The sequence below is a fragment of the Cyprinodon tularosa genome, unplaced genomic scaffold (assembly GCF_016077235.1).
Source record: "Cyprinodon tularosa strain WSP-4 unplaced genomic scaffold, ASM1607723v1 ctg87, whole genome shotgun sequence".
In the NCBI taxonomy this organism is placed as follows: Eukaryota; Metazoa; Chordata; class Actinopteri; order Cyprinodontiformes; family Cyprinodontidae; genus Cyprinodon; species Cyprinodon tularosa.
Window position 1 is genome coordinate 2,334,291 of NW_024039640.1, and position 18,554 is coordinate 2,352,844.

The following is an 18,554-nucleotide window of genomic DNA, read 5'->3' on the forward strand; positions in this document are numbered from 1 at the left end:
TAAAAGTAGAATGGCAGGGAGAGTTTTAAGATCATTCTCTTGTGGAACCAACTACCAGTTTTAGTCTGTGAAGCAGATACCTTGTCTACTATCAAGACTAGGCTTAAACCTTTTCTTTTTGATAAATCGTATAGTTAGAGTGGCTCAGATTTTCCTCAACTATCTCTTAGACTGCTGGAGGACATAGGGACCCCTATTTCATCATTCTGCTTCACTCTATCTCTATTCCCCCACTCGGCAGAATCTGTTAGTTCAATCTCTAATGTTATGTTCTCTCTGCTTTTTCTCATAGTAGCTTCATCTGGTCTGTTCCTGTTTGGCTATTTACATTTATGCTGGTATAGTCCACTTTACATCATTCTGCTTCATTCAACTCTATTCTTCCATTCTGTAATATTTGTTCATTCAACCCATAACTTTATGTTCTCTCTGCTTTTTCTCATCATAGGAACATAATTTGATCTGTTCCTGTTTGTCTATGACAGCACCAGGAAATAAATATCAGCTGGGCTGCTGTCATCAACACCTTTGGTTATAAGTGATAGATTTGGGACCTATTTTGTAGTGTTTAGTCCTGTTTCTCTCCCAGAAATAGCAGTGGGCTCAGCTTTTACTGTGACTAACTGTGTGTGCTCTCTTTCATGGATTTGATTTAAACCCGTCTCTGAGCTGGCCTGCTGTTTCTTTACTAAATAGAGTCACTTTGTCTTTTTGGTTTGTAGCTGTTTGGCCCACATGCAGAATCACACTGAGAACAAGTTGATTTTAATGTTTTCTTTATTAAAGCAAACAAGAATCTGGAAGTGTGGACAGTAGGAAGTCAGTTATAACCTTCTGGTTGGCCTGGGGGAAGAAAGCAGACTGATTTGGAAGGAGTTGTATGATGACAACTGACGACTGATTGATTTGGCTCCCTTGAGAGATGAAGGAGAAATTCCTTGGATCTGTACGTGTTTGACTCAGTGGGCTTTGCAAATTGTACCCCAGAGGTTCATGTGAGTGTGAACAAGATCATAGAGCATTGGAAGTTGCAAGAGACGTTGCGCTGGAGATCAGGCAGGCTGTTGACAAAGGCTCTGAGAACTGCTCGACACAGGTGAGACCTTTTCTATAAAGATTGGAGACAAAATGAGGTTCACTGATTGATTGGATCAACAACAGAGTCCAAGTTAAAGAGATTCACAAGAAGACAGATTCAACAAGTATAATATTTCTTTCGTTAGCTCTTTGGCTAGAATACCATCAGGGGTAATCATCCGGTAAAGACAGATGATCCTCAGCCTCCTTATAGACATGCCAGTCATTACTGTTTCAATGTTACTTCGCATGTCTGTTTCTCTCCTCTTAAACACCAAAACAGCCTCAGCAGAAGGCCTCACACACTGAGCAATGTTCTGCTGGAGTTTTCTTCTTTTCAAAAGGGAGCTTCTCCTCTCCTCTGTCGCAGCATGCATTATTGGTGTGGTGGATTGGTGTTGAGTCAATGACAAAATGCAAGCAAATATTGACTTTCCCTACAAGCCCATCCAGGTGGAGTGGGTCCCGCATGTTCATGACATGATGTGATTGGCTGCTTTTCCTTAGAAACATTTTACCAATCTGACTGAATTATATTGTTTTTATAAAGTTCCTTGAAATGACATTAAATTGGCATCATATAAATAAACCGTATTGAATTGAACACATCTTTGCATGCCTCTCCTGAAGGATTTGTTCTCTTGTCTTCCCTATTTTAATTATGTTTCTAAAAAAAATGTGGCACTGGGACACTTTATCTTTATACCACAAGAAAACGATGGTATGTTTTACTAAATAAGATAAGTCCTAAACTCAAGAAAAGGGAATGCTCAATACTATATACATAAACCACAGAATGTTTAAGGGGGGATGGGGGATTGGATGTCGATAGTTTCTTGAAGTTTAATTGTTTTTATGTTACCTATAAATCTGCATGTATTTTATTGATGTCTGGTTGTGTTACAGAGAGTGTACTCAAATGTTTTTACTGTTCATCCTAAAATGTAAGGGCTGTACTACTGTATGTATTGTTATACTCTTCTATATACTGTGAAACATCCAACCCCTTACAAAACCTGTTTGTAGATATCATAAAGATTAAAGTTTAACTAAATGTTAATATGTATATTAATACTTCCATTTAGTCCTGTAGTACTGCAACAATAAGAGGTTATAACTAGTTTAAAACAGTAAGAAATCATCATTGCTATACATATAAAAAATATCCATAATAATAAAAAAAAAACACCAGCCCAATTTTCACATTCCAGTATTTTATTTTTATTTACTCTTCCTGGTGTCTAGAAGAAATATGGCAACTTAAACGTTAACAGAAAATCACAAAATAAGGAAACTTTTTCGTCTTAAAGCCATTGAGGTTGGAAGATTTAGAGGTTTGGACACTGAATCAGTCAAGAAATGCTATAATCTCATGAGAAAAAAAGTATGTTACAAAGCAAGGACAGTAACATTTTGTGGAGGGAAAGCTTTCAGGTTGCCCAGGCTGAATGCTTTAATTAATGCTTTTAAAATAAGGTTTTCCTTATAAAGATCAGATCACAACACACAGAAGGGAGCAAATGCCCTAATTTATGCATCAGCATACAGCAAAAAAGCACTGAAAGTGTTATAGTGGCTATAGTCATCGCAGAGGAAACATCCCCTGGCCAAATTGACTGACACTTTGTCTCCAGCGTTCAGTTTCAGAGCAACAGCTATGGTTGTGCTGTCTTCTTGGTCGTTCCAGTTGAGTTCTCTGGATGCAGCCACTGCTTGGCCGTTGACCTGCAGGCTGGTGCAGACAGCCAACACATTACCGGGAGACCCAGCATCACTGAAGGAAGTCACGGCCAGGCTGTAGACCCCAGGTAGGGTGACGGTAAAGATCCCAGAGTTCATGTTGTAAGCCATTCCAAGGTTAATGAAGGAGTACTGGTAGGTGATGACGGTGTCGACACCAAACGGCCCGTAGCACTTAAAGTTGTCCCCAGGGTAGAGAGAGACAGAGAAGGCAACTCGACTATCTGGAAAAGCAAAGATTAGAATAGCATTAAAGTGGAACAGTGATCTCTCATCACATTCAAGGTCACAGGATGTGCCCTTCACCTTTAAGAGTGGCAAAACTTTTGTTAGCCTTTTCTAACTCCATTTCGAGGTGGGTCAGAGTTGAGTCGAAGTACGTCTTCAGTCTCTTCGTCTCTGCCACCATCTTGCAGCACTCACATGAAAGCTTGTCCACTGTGCAGGCTGAATACAAAGCACATTTAGCAAACAATCAGAGGAAGGAATGCACATTTTCTATATATGCTTTGGTTATCCAGTCACAAGTCCTCACCGTGCACCGGATCCGTGATGGAAACGTCTCGCTCTACCCCTGGAATGATAGTTGGGGGAGAGTCTCCTTTCACTGCCGGAGGTCCATTCCAGCTAAAATCAGTCATGCCAGCAGCTGCATGCAGCAGACACAGCAACACAAAAGCTGAAGGGGAAAACAAAACAGTTTCATGATGCATCATCTCTGTGGAGCTTTGTACTAGAGGATTGTCTCATTGTGTTTGAATCTCACCTTTCATCTTGGTGATATACAGGCAGCTTCTGGAGGATCAAGGATGTGAAAGACATGACTGTTTGGAAGAAAATCATGGATATATAGGGGTCCGGGAGCTCCTCCCTTACTGCTTCACATTTGTAGTTCTCCCCCTTTACCGGCGCTCCACCTTGTTTTGCTCCTCTTTAATCGACCCCCTGTTCGTCCCTGTAACTATAACTGGGGGTGTTTTCATCACTGGGTGCTCAGAGAAACAGGAATACACCCTAAAGGTCTTTGTTATGATGCAGGCCACCTATTGTGTGAAGGTAGGTGTTGGTGCTCTAACGCAAGGAGATAACAAGAGTGGTGTGAAATGTTATCACACATTGCCATGTTTTACACTTAAGTGTAATTTAGTGAAACCTCAACAAAAAGTATTACTAATAGTGTGAATAAGGATCTGCTGCTGTTTGAGCTACTGTCTGTAGTGGGATTTTATTATTTAATCAACATAAAGAAATACAGCTAAGGTCAATGTTTTATTAGAGGCAAATTCCACTGCAGTTACCGTATAGCAGCTTGAGCTTTGGTCATTGGCTCTATAAGCTCTGCACATCTAAAGGCAGACAATGTTTTGATGTGAAATATTATTCAATTTGCTTTGAATATTATTAAATTTCTCCATAACTTACTCCCTGACCTGTCTGATGAATTACTTGTCTCCATGATCCTGTTTGTTTACTAATTTTCTCTGATAAACCTTCACAAAACAGTAGGATTTAGGTTAACACTCATTACCAATGACTTTTAAACACAGTACACTGCAAAAAATTGAAATCTAAATAAGTCATTTGTGCTCAAATTAAGTGCATTTTTTCTTGAATTGAGGAGATAAGTGAGACACTTTGCCAATGTACCAAGACAATTTAAATTTAAAATAAGCTTTGTCTTATTTCAAGTGTATATTATCTAATTATCTTGTATTAATAGTAAAAATACTCATTCCATTGGCAGATCATCTTATTTACCTGCTCAAATTAAGGCTAAGTACACTTAATTTAGGCCATTTTTTACTCATTTCTAGATGTTTTTTTGCAGTGTATTGGAATGTACTGGGTTGTGGATGAAGTGGCAGTGGATGCACTTGATGCATCAGTGTCTATTGTGCTTCCCGTGGGCCATTTGCACCTCCTGATATAGTTTAATATTGGCCCTAACCTTAACATAAAGTGCAGATTCATCTCATGTTTTGCACTTCAATTTTGGTTTACCGGTTAAAATGGCAATAAAGGCTGTTCTTTAATGAGAGATATAAATGTTGTTCCCCAGCAAATGAAGAAGATGAAATTAGGGTTTTTTTCATGTTGAAATTTTAAGTGATAAATTTATAGCTTCTTGGCTTCTTGTTCTTCTCTGGTATTTTTCATTCAATATTCATGTTTTTTTTTTATGTTTATCATAATATCACATTAGGTGGGGTCAGAAATGTCCAGTAAATACTACTCCGTAAAATCTTAGGCCTACAAAACACAAACCATTTAACCCCAAAATTAGGAAAGTGTGCCCTTCTCTATTTCTTGAACAAACATGTGGTAATTTTGAAATTTACCAAATATCTCAGGTAAACAGATGGCTGCCGAGGAGGCAGATTGACTCAGAGAGGCACAAATCATTGTTGAGTGAGTATAATTCTGTATTTAAAAGCTTTGCCTCATTGTATAATTGGTTTTAAAGTCACTCTAGAATGGACGAGAATAGCGTGCAACAACTGCTTCTTCACTGTTTTTGTGCATTTATTTTCTATCCACAATCGGGAAGATACCCAAAAGAAAATAAATCTTATTTTTCCACATATGCCATCATTTACAGGGTTAAAAGCTGATTAGTTTGTTAGTGATGGACATTATTTGTCAGAAGATGATAAAACGTCTTTTTAGTCGTCCTTTTATTTTAAGCTGAATTAGGAGAAAAAACAGCATTAAGACTCTTTATATTTACTAATATCTTCAGCAAAAGATGCATATTGGTGGCCATATTAATCATTTGTTTTTGCTCTCAAAAACTTGCTCACAATCTCAATTGTATGTTTAGAAGTTTGGTTTATTTTATTTGAACAATGAAAGCATTTCAGTGGTAACTCACAGTGTCAAAAACAACAGCCAAGAAACCTCAGCTACACATATCAGCTATTTTATTTTTCCCTTCAGGTAACATGATGCTAGCAGTTTATGCGCACAGAAGAAAACAAAGTGTAGCATGAAACTCAGAACAAATCAAAAGGCTGAGCTCAATGCTTTCAGACTGAACAGGGTTCAAGGCAGTGCCGGCTACGCTTTCGCAGCAGCATACAGCAGGAAGCCGGTGAAGGTGTTGTAGTGGTTGTAGTCGTCGCAGATGTTGCATCCTTTCTGCTGGATTACAGACACCTTGTCGCCGGCCTTCAGGTGCCTGGCGATCACCACGGTGCTGCTGTCCTCGCTGTCCGCTCCGTTCTTATCGACGAGGGGAGCCACTTCCACGCCGTTCACCTGCAGCAGGGCGCAGGTGACCTGGGGCAGGTTGACAGCAGACCGGCTGTAGACGGTGACAGCCAGGCTGTAGACACCAGAGAGGGGGACGGTGAAGATGCCTGTCTGGATGCTGTAGCTGTCTCCCAGGTTGAGGAAGACATGCTTATAGGGGACCGGTCTGTCATCGCTGAAGGGGCCAAAGCAGGTCAAGCTTCTCTCATTGTTCAGGGCGACAGAGAAAGCGCTGCGGTTCTCTAAAGACCCAGATAGATGAAAATGATCCGTTAATGTGTTTCAGTAGTCTGCATGTTCTGCAAGGTGTTCTGCTTGCTGACAACACTCACTCTTGATACGGTCGAGGTTCATCTTAGTGGTCATCAGCTGCTGGCTAAGTTCTTTGACTGTCATGTTAAAGAACTCCTCCATCCTCATCATCTGTGTCTGCATCAGACAGCAGCCGCACGCTGCCTGGTCATTGCTGCACACTGGACAGACACACAGAAAAACATTAGTTCTGCAAGTGAAAGCCAGCATAGACTATTTCCAAAGATAAAGGTAACACACTTATTTCATTTATGTCTAGGCTACGGTCTGAAAGCGGTGTTGAGGCGATGGGTCCATTCCAGTCATATTGACCAAAAACCGCATGCAGCACAAACAGCAGAACAAACGCTGGAACAAAACAAAAAATTACATTAATAACACAAATACTTTGGCAACTCTGAACTGACTTTAATGATCTTAATACAACTTTAATAAACCTCATCAAACTGACAATTTTTCCCAGTATAAATGCTCAGATGAAGGTTAATCTCCTTATTTATCTTCCAACCACAGTAATTTACAATCAGAAAATCTTAAACAAGACTGTGTATCTCTAAGTAAGAAAGTCTCACCTCTCATATTGGCAGGTGATAGCGAACCGTCCGAAGAAATGGAAAAATGTTTCTCTACAAGGCAGGAGCAGAGAATATATATTTGTGGTGAAGCTCCTCCTTCCTTTACCTCCTAACTTTGCTCCTCCTCGTACTTTTATAGGATAGATTTCTTCACCCCTGCAGGCTCCTCAGCCCGATTTTGGCTCATAGTTTCTCACCTGTGTTGCTCAGGTGTTATCTGTCACCAGTAAGAGGTAAAAGAAAAACCTTTTTTGCACTCACTGAGCTGCACTTTGTCCAACCTGACTTCCTAGTCTGTTTTTTTTTTTTTAGTTGGATTAAAATTTGACAGTTACCCTATAGGTTCAAAAGTCTACCTATTTCATAATGGCCATATCAACTTAATAAACTTATTATGATGCTAAATCATACGTTTTTAAGCTCAACCGGCCCACCTTAATTTTCAAATAACAGCAAAAAGCTTATGAGTGTTTAAAGCTGTACGGAAGTCATATTAAAATTTCAAATCATTCTGGCTTAAACATGTATATAAATGTACTCTTAATCAGACCATATTGTCACAAAAGTTAGAAAATTCCTATTTGAAAAAAAATCTGTCTTAAATTCTGTCTTTAAAAAGTGTTGTTGTTTTTTATGCCGGCCAGATAGTTATACGTCAGCCTGAACACCTAAATTCTGCCAATCATATATCAACGGTCATCTGTTAATCAAATTTTTTGGGTCATAGCATATTGATTCAATCCGTGTATCATTCGTTCTTTCTATTTTCAATTGCCAATCAAAAAAAAAAAAAAAAAAAATTGACTGGTTATTTTGTTATTTGTTTTTTATGGTTAAACCAAAAACGAAAAAAGGATTTGTTTTTCATATATCAATTCTAAGCTCAGATCAAGAATACGAAATGGAAAAACGGACAGCAACGCAGAATTTGATTTTAATATTTAATCGGTACAGTTTACGTGACCCGGAAATAGCTCTTTGCGCAGCAGTTGGGGTAATGAAGTGGCTACCATGGCGACGCTAGAACCACACACTATGTTGATCGAGAAGCTGTTTGTTGTTGCTAGTTAAAAGTACAGTGCACAGAAAAGTTTCAAGAAAAAAGTTATACCTGGTAAATCCTGCAAATTTTCTCCGTTGTCATGTCCTCCTCCTTAAGAGTCACACGCTTGGATCCTCGAAATAAAACGTAACTGTCCATGGCTGATAGGTCCGACTGCCTTATCTGGTGCAGTTTGAACGTGGTGGGGGTAAGCCAATTGTTTTTTTAGCTAACGCTCCACCAAACTTCGGGGTCACGTAAACTGTACCGATTAAATATTAAAATCATATTCTGCGTTGCTGTCCGTTTTTCCATTTCGTATTCTTGATCTGAGCTTAGAATTGAAATATGAAAAACCAATCCTTTTTTCGTTTTTGGTTTAACCTTAAAAAACAAAAAACAAAATAACCAGTAAATTTTTTATTTTTTGTTTTTTGATTGGCAATTGAAAATAGAAAGAACGAATGATACACGGATTTGATTCATATGTTGTAGCTAATTTACGCAACGGATGAAATAAGAATAATTAACTCTACCACTGAGTTGCGTCCCAGTGTTCACGGGGATGGACGTCTGTGTCTTCGGCAGGCGTAGAGCTAACAGAACAGGCAGCGTTGCGAGGCAAGGGCTCAAACATGAACGGCTGTAAGCCTTCTACACCAAACCAAGTTTCAACTTTGTCCATGCTTTCCTCCTATAAATAAAAAATGTATGACCTGTAGTATATGAGGAGACTCATCCACGACCTCCGACACAAAACTCTCCTCCTCTTGCATGTTTCCGCTGTCCATAGCGTTCCTTGACAGTGTCGTTGCTAAGTGCTTCATGGTCCCATTGGGAAATCTTCCGAGACACCATTCACAACTAAAATTGCTTGCAAAACTTTTTGCCACAACAATTCCGTCCCCTTGATAATCGACCAATCATATTCACTTTATTCACATGTAAAGTCAGGCACCACTCGGGAGAATTCGTGACAGCCGCTTCCCTTCGACTTTAAACTGATCCTAAATTCCCTCATACATGAACACTAGTGTCCAGAACACATCAATTTTCACTCAGAAGGACCTCTGGTCAAAAATCGAACGATAAACAGAATATATTCAGCTTCTCAGAAGAATTTTTATGTTTTCTACAGGACAATTGTGCAATCACAAGACAATATTTGTGCAGGTGGACATTGATTGGTTGAAATGGCAAACATTCAAAGAAGTTCAGCTGAGCCCTTATACCCAGGAAAAAGACAAAAGATAAACACTGTACCAATGATCAACTATAGTGGAGGTAGCACCATGCTGAGGGAGTTTCTCTCATAGGTTTTTTTGTGTATTAAAAAAAGTGAAGGAAATAAAATGACTTGTTCTTATGCAGCGCTTTATAAAGTCTGAGGACCCAAAAGTGCTTTACTCTACATTCATTCATTTACATGCCATTGGCACCACCAAGGGGTGGCCACGGCCACCCTGTGTAATGCCCTGGCTACCTTACTTGCCAGTGTAAAGTGTAGTAGCATCAGTTTAGCATTTCATCCCATTATGCACAGCCAGTGACATTAAAAATCACACAATAATTCAAGATATGAGTAGGTGTTTTCTATGTCTTTATGATTTCTACAGGAAGGTTTACCCCCTTAGTAGATTTAAAACTCTGGAATTATTGAATGATGGCTTTTAGTTTCTGCGTGCCATCCCAAGATTTTTGGTGGCACCATCTGGCAACCCCTATAAAACATTTCTGGAGGAAAGCTCCTTTTTAGCCACAACTGCCTGGGGCACACTGATAGAGAGGCTGCTCCACCAGGGCATCTGACCACCCACAGATAGCAAGGGGGTGAAGTTTCTTAGCCAGGATACAAGAGAACGATGGAGTAGGGGCTCGAGCCTGCAACATAACAGTTCCAGTAAGAGGCCTTACATCCTCAGGTTATAATCCTATAGACACAAACTGGAATGGAGAAACCAGACAGGCTTTTTTCTTTTGTTATGGATTCCACCCTCTGCGCCAGGTTGACGAGAACACACAAGAAAAATGCATGGCATTATTCTGAAACCTGCTAAAGGATTCACAATGCTTTTCAACTAATACTTCATTTTAGAGCATTTGTTGGATAGTTAAATCTACAACTGTGCCGTTTCATCATTTAGCCCTAGAAAAAGGATGGTTCAAAATACACAAGAGCCCAAGTTTGGCAATTACAACCCCTTGTGGTTAGATGGAGCTCATTAATGGTGTATGAAAATACTGTCTGGCCAAAAGAAAAAAAAAAAAAAAAAAATTCACAGTGATTTATAGCAAAAATAGATCAATCTCCAATTAATTTTTTGCACCTCATCTTGAGAATTTTTTTTGTTGCTTGTAGTTGACTGAGGCAAAGATTTTGTTGCAAAAAAAAAAAGAAACTCCTTTCCAACAGGAAACTGTTTAAAACACCTTGAAAACATCTTGGGGTCAAAGGTCAGGATGCAGGCCAGGCATCACTAGAATTATGACCGATCAGATGCTGTAATATTTTTGTCCCATGCATTTTTTTTTTTGGTACCATTCATATACAATAAGAAAAAATAATTCAAACACCTGAGAAAAATATGAAATTAATAAGTGGTTACCATGACAACATGTGTCGAAGAAGTAAACTATGATTATTTTTAATCTGAACAAAAACGGATCACATTTGGACAAAGAATAAACAGTTTTCAATTAATGGCAAAAAGGTTTCAAGTTAGATGTTTTTATTTTAATTGTTTCAGTACAGCTTTAAAAACACAATACGATAAATGAACAACATTTAAGAAAAAGCATATCAAACCAGACAGGAAGGGTTTAATCAAGAAAGGACCAGTCTATTAAAGCCATTAACTCAGTCCAGTGAACAAATAGTCAGAGTTTCCCCGACGCCTCCCCACAGTCTGAACCCTGCGAAGAGCGGCCCGGTGAACTGCGTCACATAGTGATGGATAAGATGAGCATTGTTGCCGATGATGCCGTAGAAGTTTAGGATCCCTGCATGCTGGTCCAGATAGATGCCGATCCGATGAGCTTTAGGAGAGCCCAGAAGTTTTTCCTGGTTATTGTGCCAGAAGGAGAAGCCGGTCCCAGACCAGTACAGGCTACAGGACTGGGCGTTGTGACCCAGACGACTTCTGTGGTCAGAGCCTTTACGCTCCATCTCCTTGTAAGCGACACCAATGGTGATCTGCATGTTGGCATAGAGAGAAAAACATGAGAAAATAGAAAATCGTGAAGTTAGAAGAGAAAGGGCATCTTTCCATTTGGGCGATATGGCTCTCCACTCGGAAGAAGAAGATGGAAGGAAGAGAAAAAATAAAATCTAGTAATTGTGCCTCAGATACTATTAGTTTTCTTGCATCATTTCAAAGGGAAGTTGACCCCCCCCACCCCCCCGCACACACACACACATTTGTTCTGCTTTATAAAGTGAAGACCATGTGTTGACTCGTTGATTTTCAGTCATTTTCAACCCTTTCTATGCAATAACCTTAAAATTAACCCTAATCCTACTGACACCTCAGCCCTAAACCTAACCATTAGTAAAACACTTTGTGAGGACCAGCAAAATATCCTCACTTTACAATAACTGGTCCTCATCATGATGGTGAAATTGGAAAAACAGTCCTCACTCTGGTTTCTATACAACTTCACCTCCAACAGACAAGGGAACCGTTTGTGTCCAGATTTTTGTATGGCTTCACAGCAGCTTTCCCCAAACATCATCATCATCATTCAAACATTTTGATAATTTTTTACATTTCAACTGGTTTAATAGAGCAGATTTATAAGGATAGATGCACATTATTCTCCGTGTGTGAAATGACTGCTCTAGCATTTCAGTGAAACCCAGAGTTAAAGCAGAAGTTAACATCCTTAACATCTACAGCTTTCAAAAATCATAGATGTTTCTGCTGCTGTTTGCTTCAATGGAAGAGATCACAAAGACAATAAAAGGCCAGCTGGTGACGTTTTGTGGTTCTAATCGAAGGAAAATGCAATTAAGGTGCAACCATAAGGAAATCAGATCCAGTAAAAGGAAAACATCTAAGGTGAGGTGAGCTTATTTAAGACTTTTCTGTGCACAGAGGGACGGACCTGCCCTTAGAAACAGTCCTGCAAAAATTGCCATAAATGAAAGAGGTGGATTAACAAAACAGGACAATTTATCTCGTCTTTTTAATGGACTAGATCAGGGGTCACCAACATGGTGCCCGCGGGCACCAAGGGGCCCTCAAGGACCACATGGGGTGCCCTTAGAATCTGAAAATAGAACTCAGCTACGTTTGAAATTTCATTCTATTATGTTGCTCTTCTTTTTTTAAATCAGTTATAGAACATTTCATCATTTAATCATATATGGCATTTAAGCATTTATAGAGATTTCAAAATGAAAACGTCTAAACGAAAATTATAAATTTAAAGAAACAAAGATATGTATATAATGTATGAAGTTTAGGTGAAAATTGACCCTTGCAATTCATAGGTCAGTATTGGTAGCCCTTCCTGTGACTCAGTGCCCCTGAATTAGCCCTCAACTTTTAAAAGGTTGGTGACTGCTGGACTAGATCTTTTAATTTAGTATAAGAGACCTAATAAATTAATAAAACACCAATAGATGTAACCATGTTTCAGTAACCTAGACGGAATGCTACAGAGATTGTAGTAGCAGATTACATTTACTCATTTATATTAATCCGAGTAACTTTTTAGACACAAAAAAGGTGTATGTAGCTGTAGGTTTACTGCACTGTACCTTCTTTTTAATATTAAATTAAAGTAATGCAACTCCTGACAGGATTATCTGGGTACTCTACAAACTTTGACTCAATTCACTGAATGAAACACATTTTAACCAAAAATATTGAGACTTCAGGTTTATAAACAAGCATCATTGGTCAAAACGTATTTCCCTTTTGCTGAACCCTTTATGTTCAAACATACAGATTACACCCTGTAGATCAGTGTTTTTCAATCCTGGTCCTCAAGGCACACTGCACTGGAAAAACGATCTAGAAATAACAAAAAATGTCTTAAATTAAGTGTATTTACCCTTAATTTGAGTAGGTTTTTGAGATGGTTTGCCAATATAATGAGTATTTTTACTCTTAAAATAAGATAATTAGATAATATGCACTTTAAATGTGGCAATGCAATTGAGTTTTCTTATTTTAAGTGTAAATTGTCTGGTTCCATTGACAAGATGTCTCTTTTACCTCCTCAATCCAAGAACAAATACACTAATTTTAAGAAAAAATTACTTATCTAGATTTCTATTTTTTCCAGTGTGCCCTGCATGTTTTAGATGTTTCCCAGCTTTCACACACCTGTTATCAATGGATAGCAGATTATCAGGCTTTGCTGAACTGCAATCACCTGAATCAGGTTTGCTGAACCTCAGAAACATCCAAAACATGCAGAGCAGTGTGCCTCGAGGACCAGGAATGAAAAAAATACTGCTGTAGATAATGAAAACGTCTGTTTTTAGGTGTCAATGGAGATTTAGAAACATGCATTTCTTCTTCCCAATTTATTTATTTTACCCTTTTATTATTCTAAATAACAGAGACTGCACTTGATTTTCTACTTTTATTTACTCATTTTTTACCAATCAAATCAGATTAAAAGCATTATTCAAGAACTTTTCTAATGCTGCCTTTTTTACTTAAATTTGAAGTCATTCTTCAGACATCTACCAATTGTTTTTACTTATAAAGCACTGCTACTCTTACTGCTACTCGTAGCAGGCAGAGATAGAAAGCTGTAGTTTTATGCGGCATCATCAGATTTTCACATATTTAGTGACTCAGAAGTTTCGCTCAAAAATGACAACCATGAACCTTTAATATCCACAGACAGTTATCTGTATCAATATGATTATCGAGGCTTAATTAAAAGTTTGACTGAAATCTGATGCGTGAGGACTCACCTTCTTCCCGGTCCACTCCGCCTCCCAGTAGTAAGGGCTCCCTGCCAGGGGCTCCTTGCAGAGAACTTGCCTCCAGAAGAAGAAACGATCAGGGTGGTCAGGTGGGTTAAAGTTTTCAGCACACATGGTGACCTTATGCAAATCCTCTGACAGCTTCATGTGGCGATGCGCCGTGTTGGGGTCCATGGTAGGCTCAAAGCGAACTAACGGGAAATTGGAAAGCATCCTCAGGCAAAAGTGCTATAAAGTGTTTAATTTTTTTAGGAAGAAGACGGACTCACATTTTAACATATCCTCCCTCGTTTTAGGCTCTGGATTCACAAGTCTTATTGATGTCCCAGATGCTATAAAGAAATGCATATTTCCTTCATTCATTATTCAATAGCACACGTGAAATTCAAGATTTATTTTGGATCGACTGCAAGTGAAGATACCTAGAGGTCGAGGGGGTGGGAGGGGTGGAGCGGGACCTGAAGCTTCATGTTCAAAACAGGTGAAAGAAATAAGGAAAAAAAAAAAATATCCAATTAAAACCAGAGCAACATCATCCCTATGCTGCTTGGTTCCAATTTTACCTTGATAATTTATTGAACCTCTAAACCTTGGAGGCTCGTGAGCTGTAAAAAAAAAGAAAAATAGATTTCACCAAAAACACATTTATGAGTGATTCCAATTCCAGTCCTCTAGATCCGGTACCCTGCACATTTTAAAAACAAATAACCAGGTCGTAGGTAGGAATCTGGAAGACTTATGGGACACTAAGGAGGTCATTTAGCCATTTGATTAAAGTGCAATAAAAAACATCTAAAAACTACAGAATAAAGGACCATGAAGGACTGGGACTGAAGATCTGATATGAAGTGTTTCAGAAACTTACAAGGAGGTGGTTGAGATGGTAAAGGTGGAGACGTGTCTATTTCTTCATAGACTAAAAACAAAAGAGAACATTCTGTAAGAAGCAAGACTTTTAATCCTCAAACTTAAAGTGAAACCTCTTTGAAAACTTAAGCATATTTTGTGTGGCGCTGCAAGAGGAGAGGTTTCCAAACCTGAATCCTGTGTAGTGGCCTGACCAGAATGATCAGTGGGGACTGTGGTTTCTGTTTTAACAGCCACACCGTTGGGTGTTGCAGCCACAGGTTCATGACTCACTACAAAGAGAACAATGTTTTAGCTTTCCTGAGCAGGGCTTCCCTCCCGACACCATTAGACAATGCTACAAGCATGTTCAATTGTTTGTTTAGCACAAGCATATTAACATTTTATTCAACGCCGTTATTTAAATACAAAAATATTTAAATGGATACCAAAAAGCAAAAAAAAAAAAAAAAAATAAGTGTGTGAAGTTGGAGAGTTGGGCTCAGTGTCTGTCGGTACCATACCGACATTAAACCCAGCTATGACGTTTTATTTGGAGTATTTTTAAAAGTTCAAAAAGCCAGACTAGCATAAGCAAGTTATTGCAAAAGGGAAAAGGCATTTCAATATCCTGTCAGCCAAGACGAGAATAGTCCTCTGATATAGTTTGCCTCAATATTGATTTTAGCCATTTATAGGGCAAGTTAGTGTTTTTGATCACTTGCATACCCCTTACAAATGGACCCCCCCTCCGTCCCTCAGTGAGGTCTAGAAGCACAAGATCTATATCCAGCCATTCAGCAAAGATACTGCTACATGGCTGTACATCTTATTACGACATTTGACCAATTAGATGAGCCCTTGAATGATATATTACCTATTATAAAACAATCTGGAAAAAAAAGTTAACTCAAAAAAGGTAAAAAGCTAATTAAAAAGTTAAAAGGTAAAGCTAAAAAGTTAATAAGCCTAATTAACAAATATATTTAGGTTTATAAACTAAAAGATGTAAGTGCCAGTATCAGCATTAATGCCTCTAAGGTAATGTTGTGCCACAAAAAATGTTTTTCTTTCACTCTTAGAGCGTTTTTCATGAATTTCTTATAGAAGCAATTTTATTTTTTTTATTTAGTAAAAAAATAAAAGTGCTTTTATTTTAATTTTATGTTTCTTGATATGTTCGGGCAAGTTGGTTTATGTTGGTACTACATTGAAATTAGTTTTTTTTTCGCTCAAAATATCCACATTTGATTAAATGTTACAAAGGTAATAAGTATGAAGGTCTTGTCCTGATTCCAATAACACTATTGGCTTGAAATTCTCATGTTTAAACTATTTTTAGGCCCCTCTAGTGCCCCCTGGCGGCCATCACTTTGAAAACCACTGTTCTTGAGGACAGGAAATAAAGAAAAACAATGAGGAAGAGGAAAGAGAATCTGACCTATTTTGACAATCTTGGCCAAACTGTCTTCGCAGAGTTCTTGTACCGATTCTTGCAAATCTTTAATGACCGACCGAATGGAGGCGACAGCTTCCTCCTGACTTATCCCAAACTGTCCCGGGCCTCCAGTCTGACCCAACGGCTCAATGAGGAAGAAATTCTTCAGAGAAAAATGTTGCAAAGATTCAGGAAGTAAATCAACAGCAACCCATTTATTTCATTTAAAAAAAAACTGAAAATGAACATCCTGCTTTACCTTCAAGAAGCTGATGTTATCCTGCATGTAGGCCAGTCTGTTTAGCTCTTCGCTCCTGTGATGGAGCTGTGCTACATCTTGTTCTAAACTCTTGACCAGTCCCTCAACGCGACCATCGAAGACGGCCTCATGGGCTCTCAGCAGCTCACCAACCTGCGTCCCTGTGAGATCTACACTCTTCCCCAGTTCAGGAAATAAGTCAGAACTCTCCCTTTGAAGGGCCTGCAGCAAAGCCTGAAAAAGACACAAAACGTATAAATGTCTGATAAATAAAATACACAAAAAGGAGAACTAGAATATAGGAAGTTCAAACCTTTTGTTGACGAGCCGTATGAGGGACCTCCATGATCTTCCGCTCAGTTTCTTGGATTCTCCTCTGTACCTCTGATTGCATCTGAACAAGCTCTTTCTAGACAGATAGAGCAAAGAAAATAAAGCCATGGTGGTGGCATCACATCAGAACAAAAAGACAATGTTAGTTCGTCATTCAGTGTTTATTCTACTCATCCAATAAACATAAAGCACACCAAACCCTTCACCAAGACGGGAGTTACATTTTCCACTTACGTACCTGTTTGTCTCTTCTCTCTACTTGTGGTCTAACCACGTGATGTCCAGGGTGTCCCTGTTGGCAACACATCACGCACACACACTCCTTATCTTCATGGCAGAACAGATCCAGTGGTTGCTTGTGTTTAGGGCAGGGTCTGGGTTCCATCGAAGGCAGCTGTGGGTAAACGCTCCCCTTTCTAGACCCAACATCTGATAAGTCTAAGTAGAAGGGCAGTGCTGGTTCAGATGAATAGATGCCCACCGCATGGTTTTGCTTCAAGCTGTTGGTTCTTAGTTTCTCCATGGCCTGTTCAAGCAGAGTGTTTTTGGCCACGCTTGGCCGAGGAGCAAAGAGCTGCCTGCATTGAGGGCAGCTGTATTGACCTTTGCCATCTTCCTTGTCCCAGTGGTTTTCGATGCAGTTCAAGCAGTAAGAGTGTCCGCATGTTAAGGTAATGGGGTCTTTTAGGGTCTCCAGGCATACAGAGCAGGCAAAGCTTTCCTCTTCGGGCCAAGTTGAGGCCATGATGATTCTTGAGGTCTTGAAAGTATGGATCCCTCGCAATTAAAGCTACAGTTAACAAAAAGCAACGCTTAAAACAAAACGAGTATAGACAGCAAGAGGTTTAGGTTTAGAGGTGGCAGTTGACTTGAATCACATGCAACTGAAATACTTAAGCAGGTTTGGGGTGGAGCTTGTGAAACAGGTGTGGTGAGGAGTTTCTTCCAATTATGTCACTGGTGTTTTTCAATTATTTGTAAATTTAACTAAATTTTATTTTAAAATGAACAACACAAACTAAATATGATAAATATTTTACAGATTAAACTCACTGTAGGTTATATTATGTTTTTAAAAATGATTATAATGAAGAGCAGTTTTTGGAAAGAAACTGACAAACAGGTTTTTCGGCCCTGAGGAACAATGACATCATCAGCAAGGATTTAATCGCTGATTATTAACATTTTCTCTTCTACTACTAACCCAGCCCCTGTTTGATAAAAAAGGAGAAAAACAAGTTAATGTGAGGGACGTTGACGTCAGCTGAGGGCTAACGCAAGGGCGGGACCAACGCAAGTGACGCAATCAATTTGGGTCCGCATCATTTTCACACCATTGCAAACTATTGAAAGGTTTTTGTCCAAAGAAGACAAAACAGAAAAACAAATAGCAACAGGACCGAATAAAGCCAAATACCCTGTAGAAATCTGATCAGTTTGTATGAAGATGATTTAGTTAAATAATTTTATAACGTTTAGATTATGCGTATTTCGCAGTAGGCTGTGTAGAGAGTTCATGAATATGGTGTGTGTGTGTGTGTACCTGTCTAGCCAGTTATTACGGAAGAGGATTAGGGCCACTGAAAAAATAAAAAAGGTTAACTAATTTTTACATTTTACTTCAGTATGATACGGGAAAAAAGTCAGAATTCTGACTTTAATCTCGGAATTCTGACTTTTTTCCTCAGAATTCTGACATTATTCTCAGAATTCTGACTAAATTCTCAGAATAC

The 18,554-nt window shown here is 38.9% G+C and overlaps 3 protein-coding genes across 3 annotated transcripts; all 3 read right to left on the reverse strand.

The window, feature by feature from the left end:
* Positions 1 to 2,274: 2,274 nt before the first annotated feature.
* On the reverse strand, positions 2,275 to 3,735 carry LOC119775412 (C1q-related factor-like). The gene is made up of 4 exons (XM_038273384.1): positions 3,584 to 3,735; positions 3,353 to 3,496; positions 3,124 to 3,264; positions 2,275 to 3,041 (listed from the first exon to the last, which is right to left on the reverse strand). Exons 1-4 carry the CDS (start codon positions 3,588 to 3,590, stop codon positions 2,608 to 2,610), a joined length of 726 nt encoding a protein of 241 aa, XP_038129312.1. The 5' UTR covers positions 3,591 to 3,735; the 3' UTR covers positions 2,275 to 2,607.
* Positions 3,736 to 5,626: 1,891 nt separating this feature from the next.
* On the reverse strand, positions 5,627 to 7,045 carry LOC119775413 (C1q-related factor-like). The gene is made up of 4 exons (XM_038273385.1): positions 6,954 to 7,045; positions 6,622 to 6,729; positions 6,402 to 6,542; positions 5,627 to 6,311 (listed from the first exon to the last, which is right to left on the reverse strand). Exons 1-4 carry the CDS (start codon positions 6,958 to 6,960, stop codon positions 5,875 to 5,877), a joined length of 693 nt encoding a protein of 230 aa, XP_038129313.1. The 5' UTR covers positions 6,961 to 7,045; the 3' UTR covers positions 5,627 to 5,874.
* Positions 7,046 to 10,710: 3,665 nt separating this feature from the next.
* Positions 10,711 to 17,715, reverse strand: ftr86 (finTRIM family, member 86). The gene is made up of 11 exons (XM_038273348.1): positions 17,060 to 17,715; positions 16,802 to 16,897; positions 16,489 to 16,722; positions 16,233 to 16,392; positions 14,983 to 15,084; positions 14,811 to 14,861; positions 14,509 to 14,550; positions 14,368 to 14,409; positions 14,215 to 14,277; positions 13,934 to 14,136; positions 10,711 to 11,191 (listed from the first exon to the last, which is right to left on the reverse strand). The coding sequence occupies exons 1-11, from the start codon at positions 17,564 to 17,566 to the stop codon at positions 10,856 to 10,858; spliced, it is 1,836 nt and encodes a 611-aa protein (XP_038129276.1). The 5' UTR covers positions 17,567 to 17,715; the 3' UTR covers positions 10,711 to 10,855.
* Between the last annotated feature and the right edge of the window lie 839 nt (positions 17,716 to 18,554).

Bases quoted from the DNA above. Each gene is read 5' to 3' on its own strand.
- LOC119775412 (XM_038273384.1), bottom strand. The intron at 3,265-3,352 runs GTGAGGACTTGT...CTTTGTATTCAG, and splicing joins CATCACGGATCCGGTGCACG to CCTGCACAGTGGACAAGCTT. The intron at 3,042-3,123 runs GTGAAGGGCACA...TTGCTTTTCCAG, and splicing joins AAGTTTTGCCACTCTTAAAG to ATAGTCGAGTTGCCTTCTCT.
- LOC119775413 (XM_038273385.1), bottom strand. The intron at 6,543-6,621 runs GTGTGTTACCTT...GTGTCTGTCCAG, and splicing joins CCTAGACATAAATGAAATAA to TGTGCAGCAATGACCAGGCA. The intron at 6,312-6,401 runs GTGAGTGTTGTC...CTGGGTCTTTAG, and splicing joins GAACCTCGACCGTATCAAGA to AGAACCGCAGCGCTTTCTCT.
- ftr86 (XM_038273348.1), bottom strand. From the start codon at position 17,566: ATGGCCTCAACTTGGCCCGAAGAGGAAAGCTTTGCCTGCTCTGTATGC. The intron at 14,551-14,810 runs GTAAGTTTCTGA...TTTTTTTTACAG, and splicing joins ACCATCTCAACCACCTCCTT to CTCACGAGCCTCCAAGGTTT. The intron at 14,278-14,367 runs GTATCTTCACTT...ATTTCTTTATAG, and splicing joins CCCACCCCCTCGACCTCTAG to CATCTGGGACATCAATAAGA.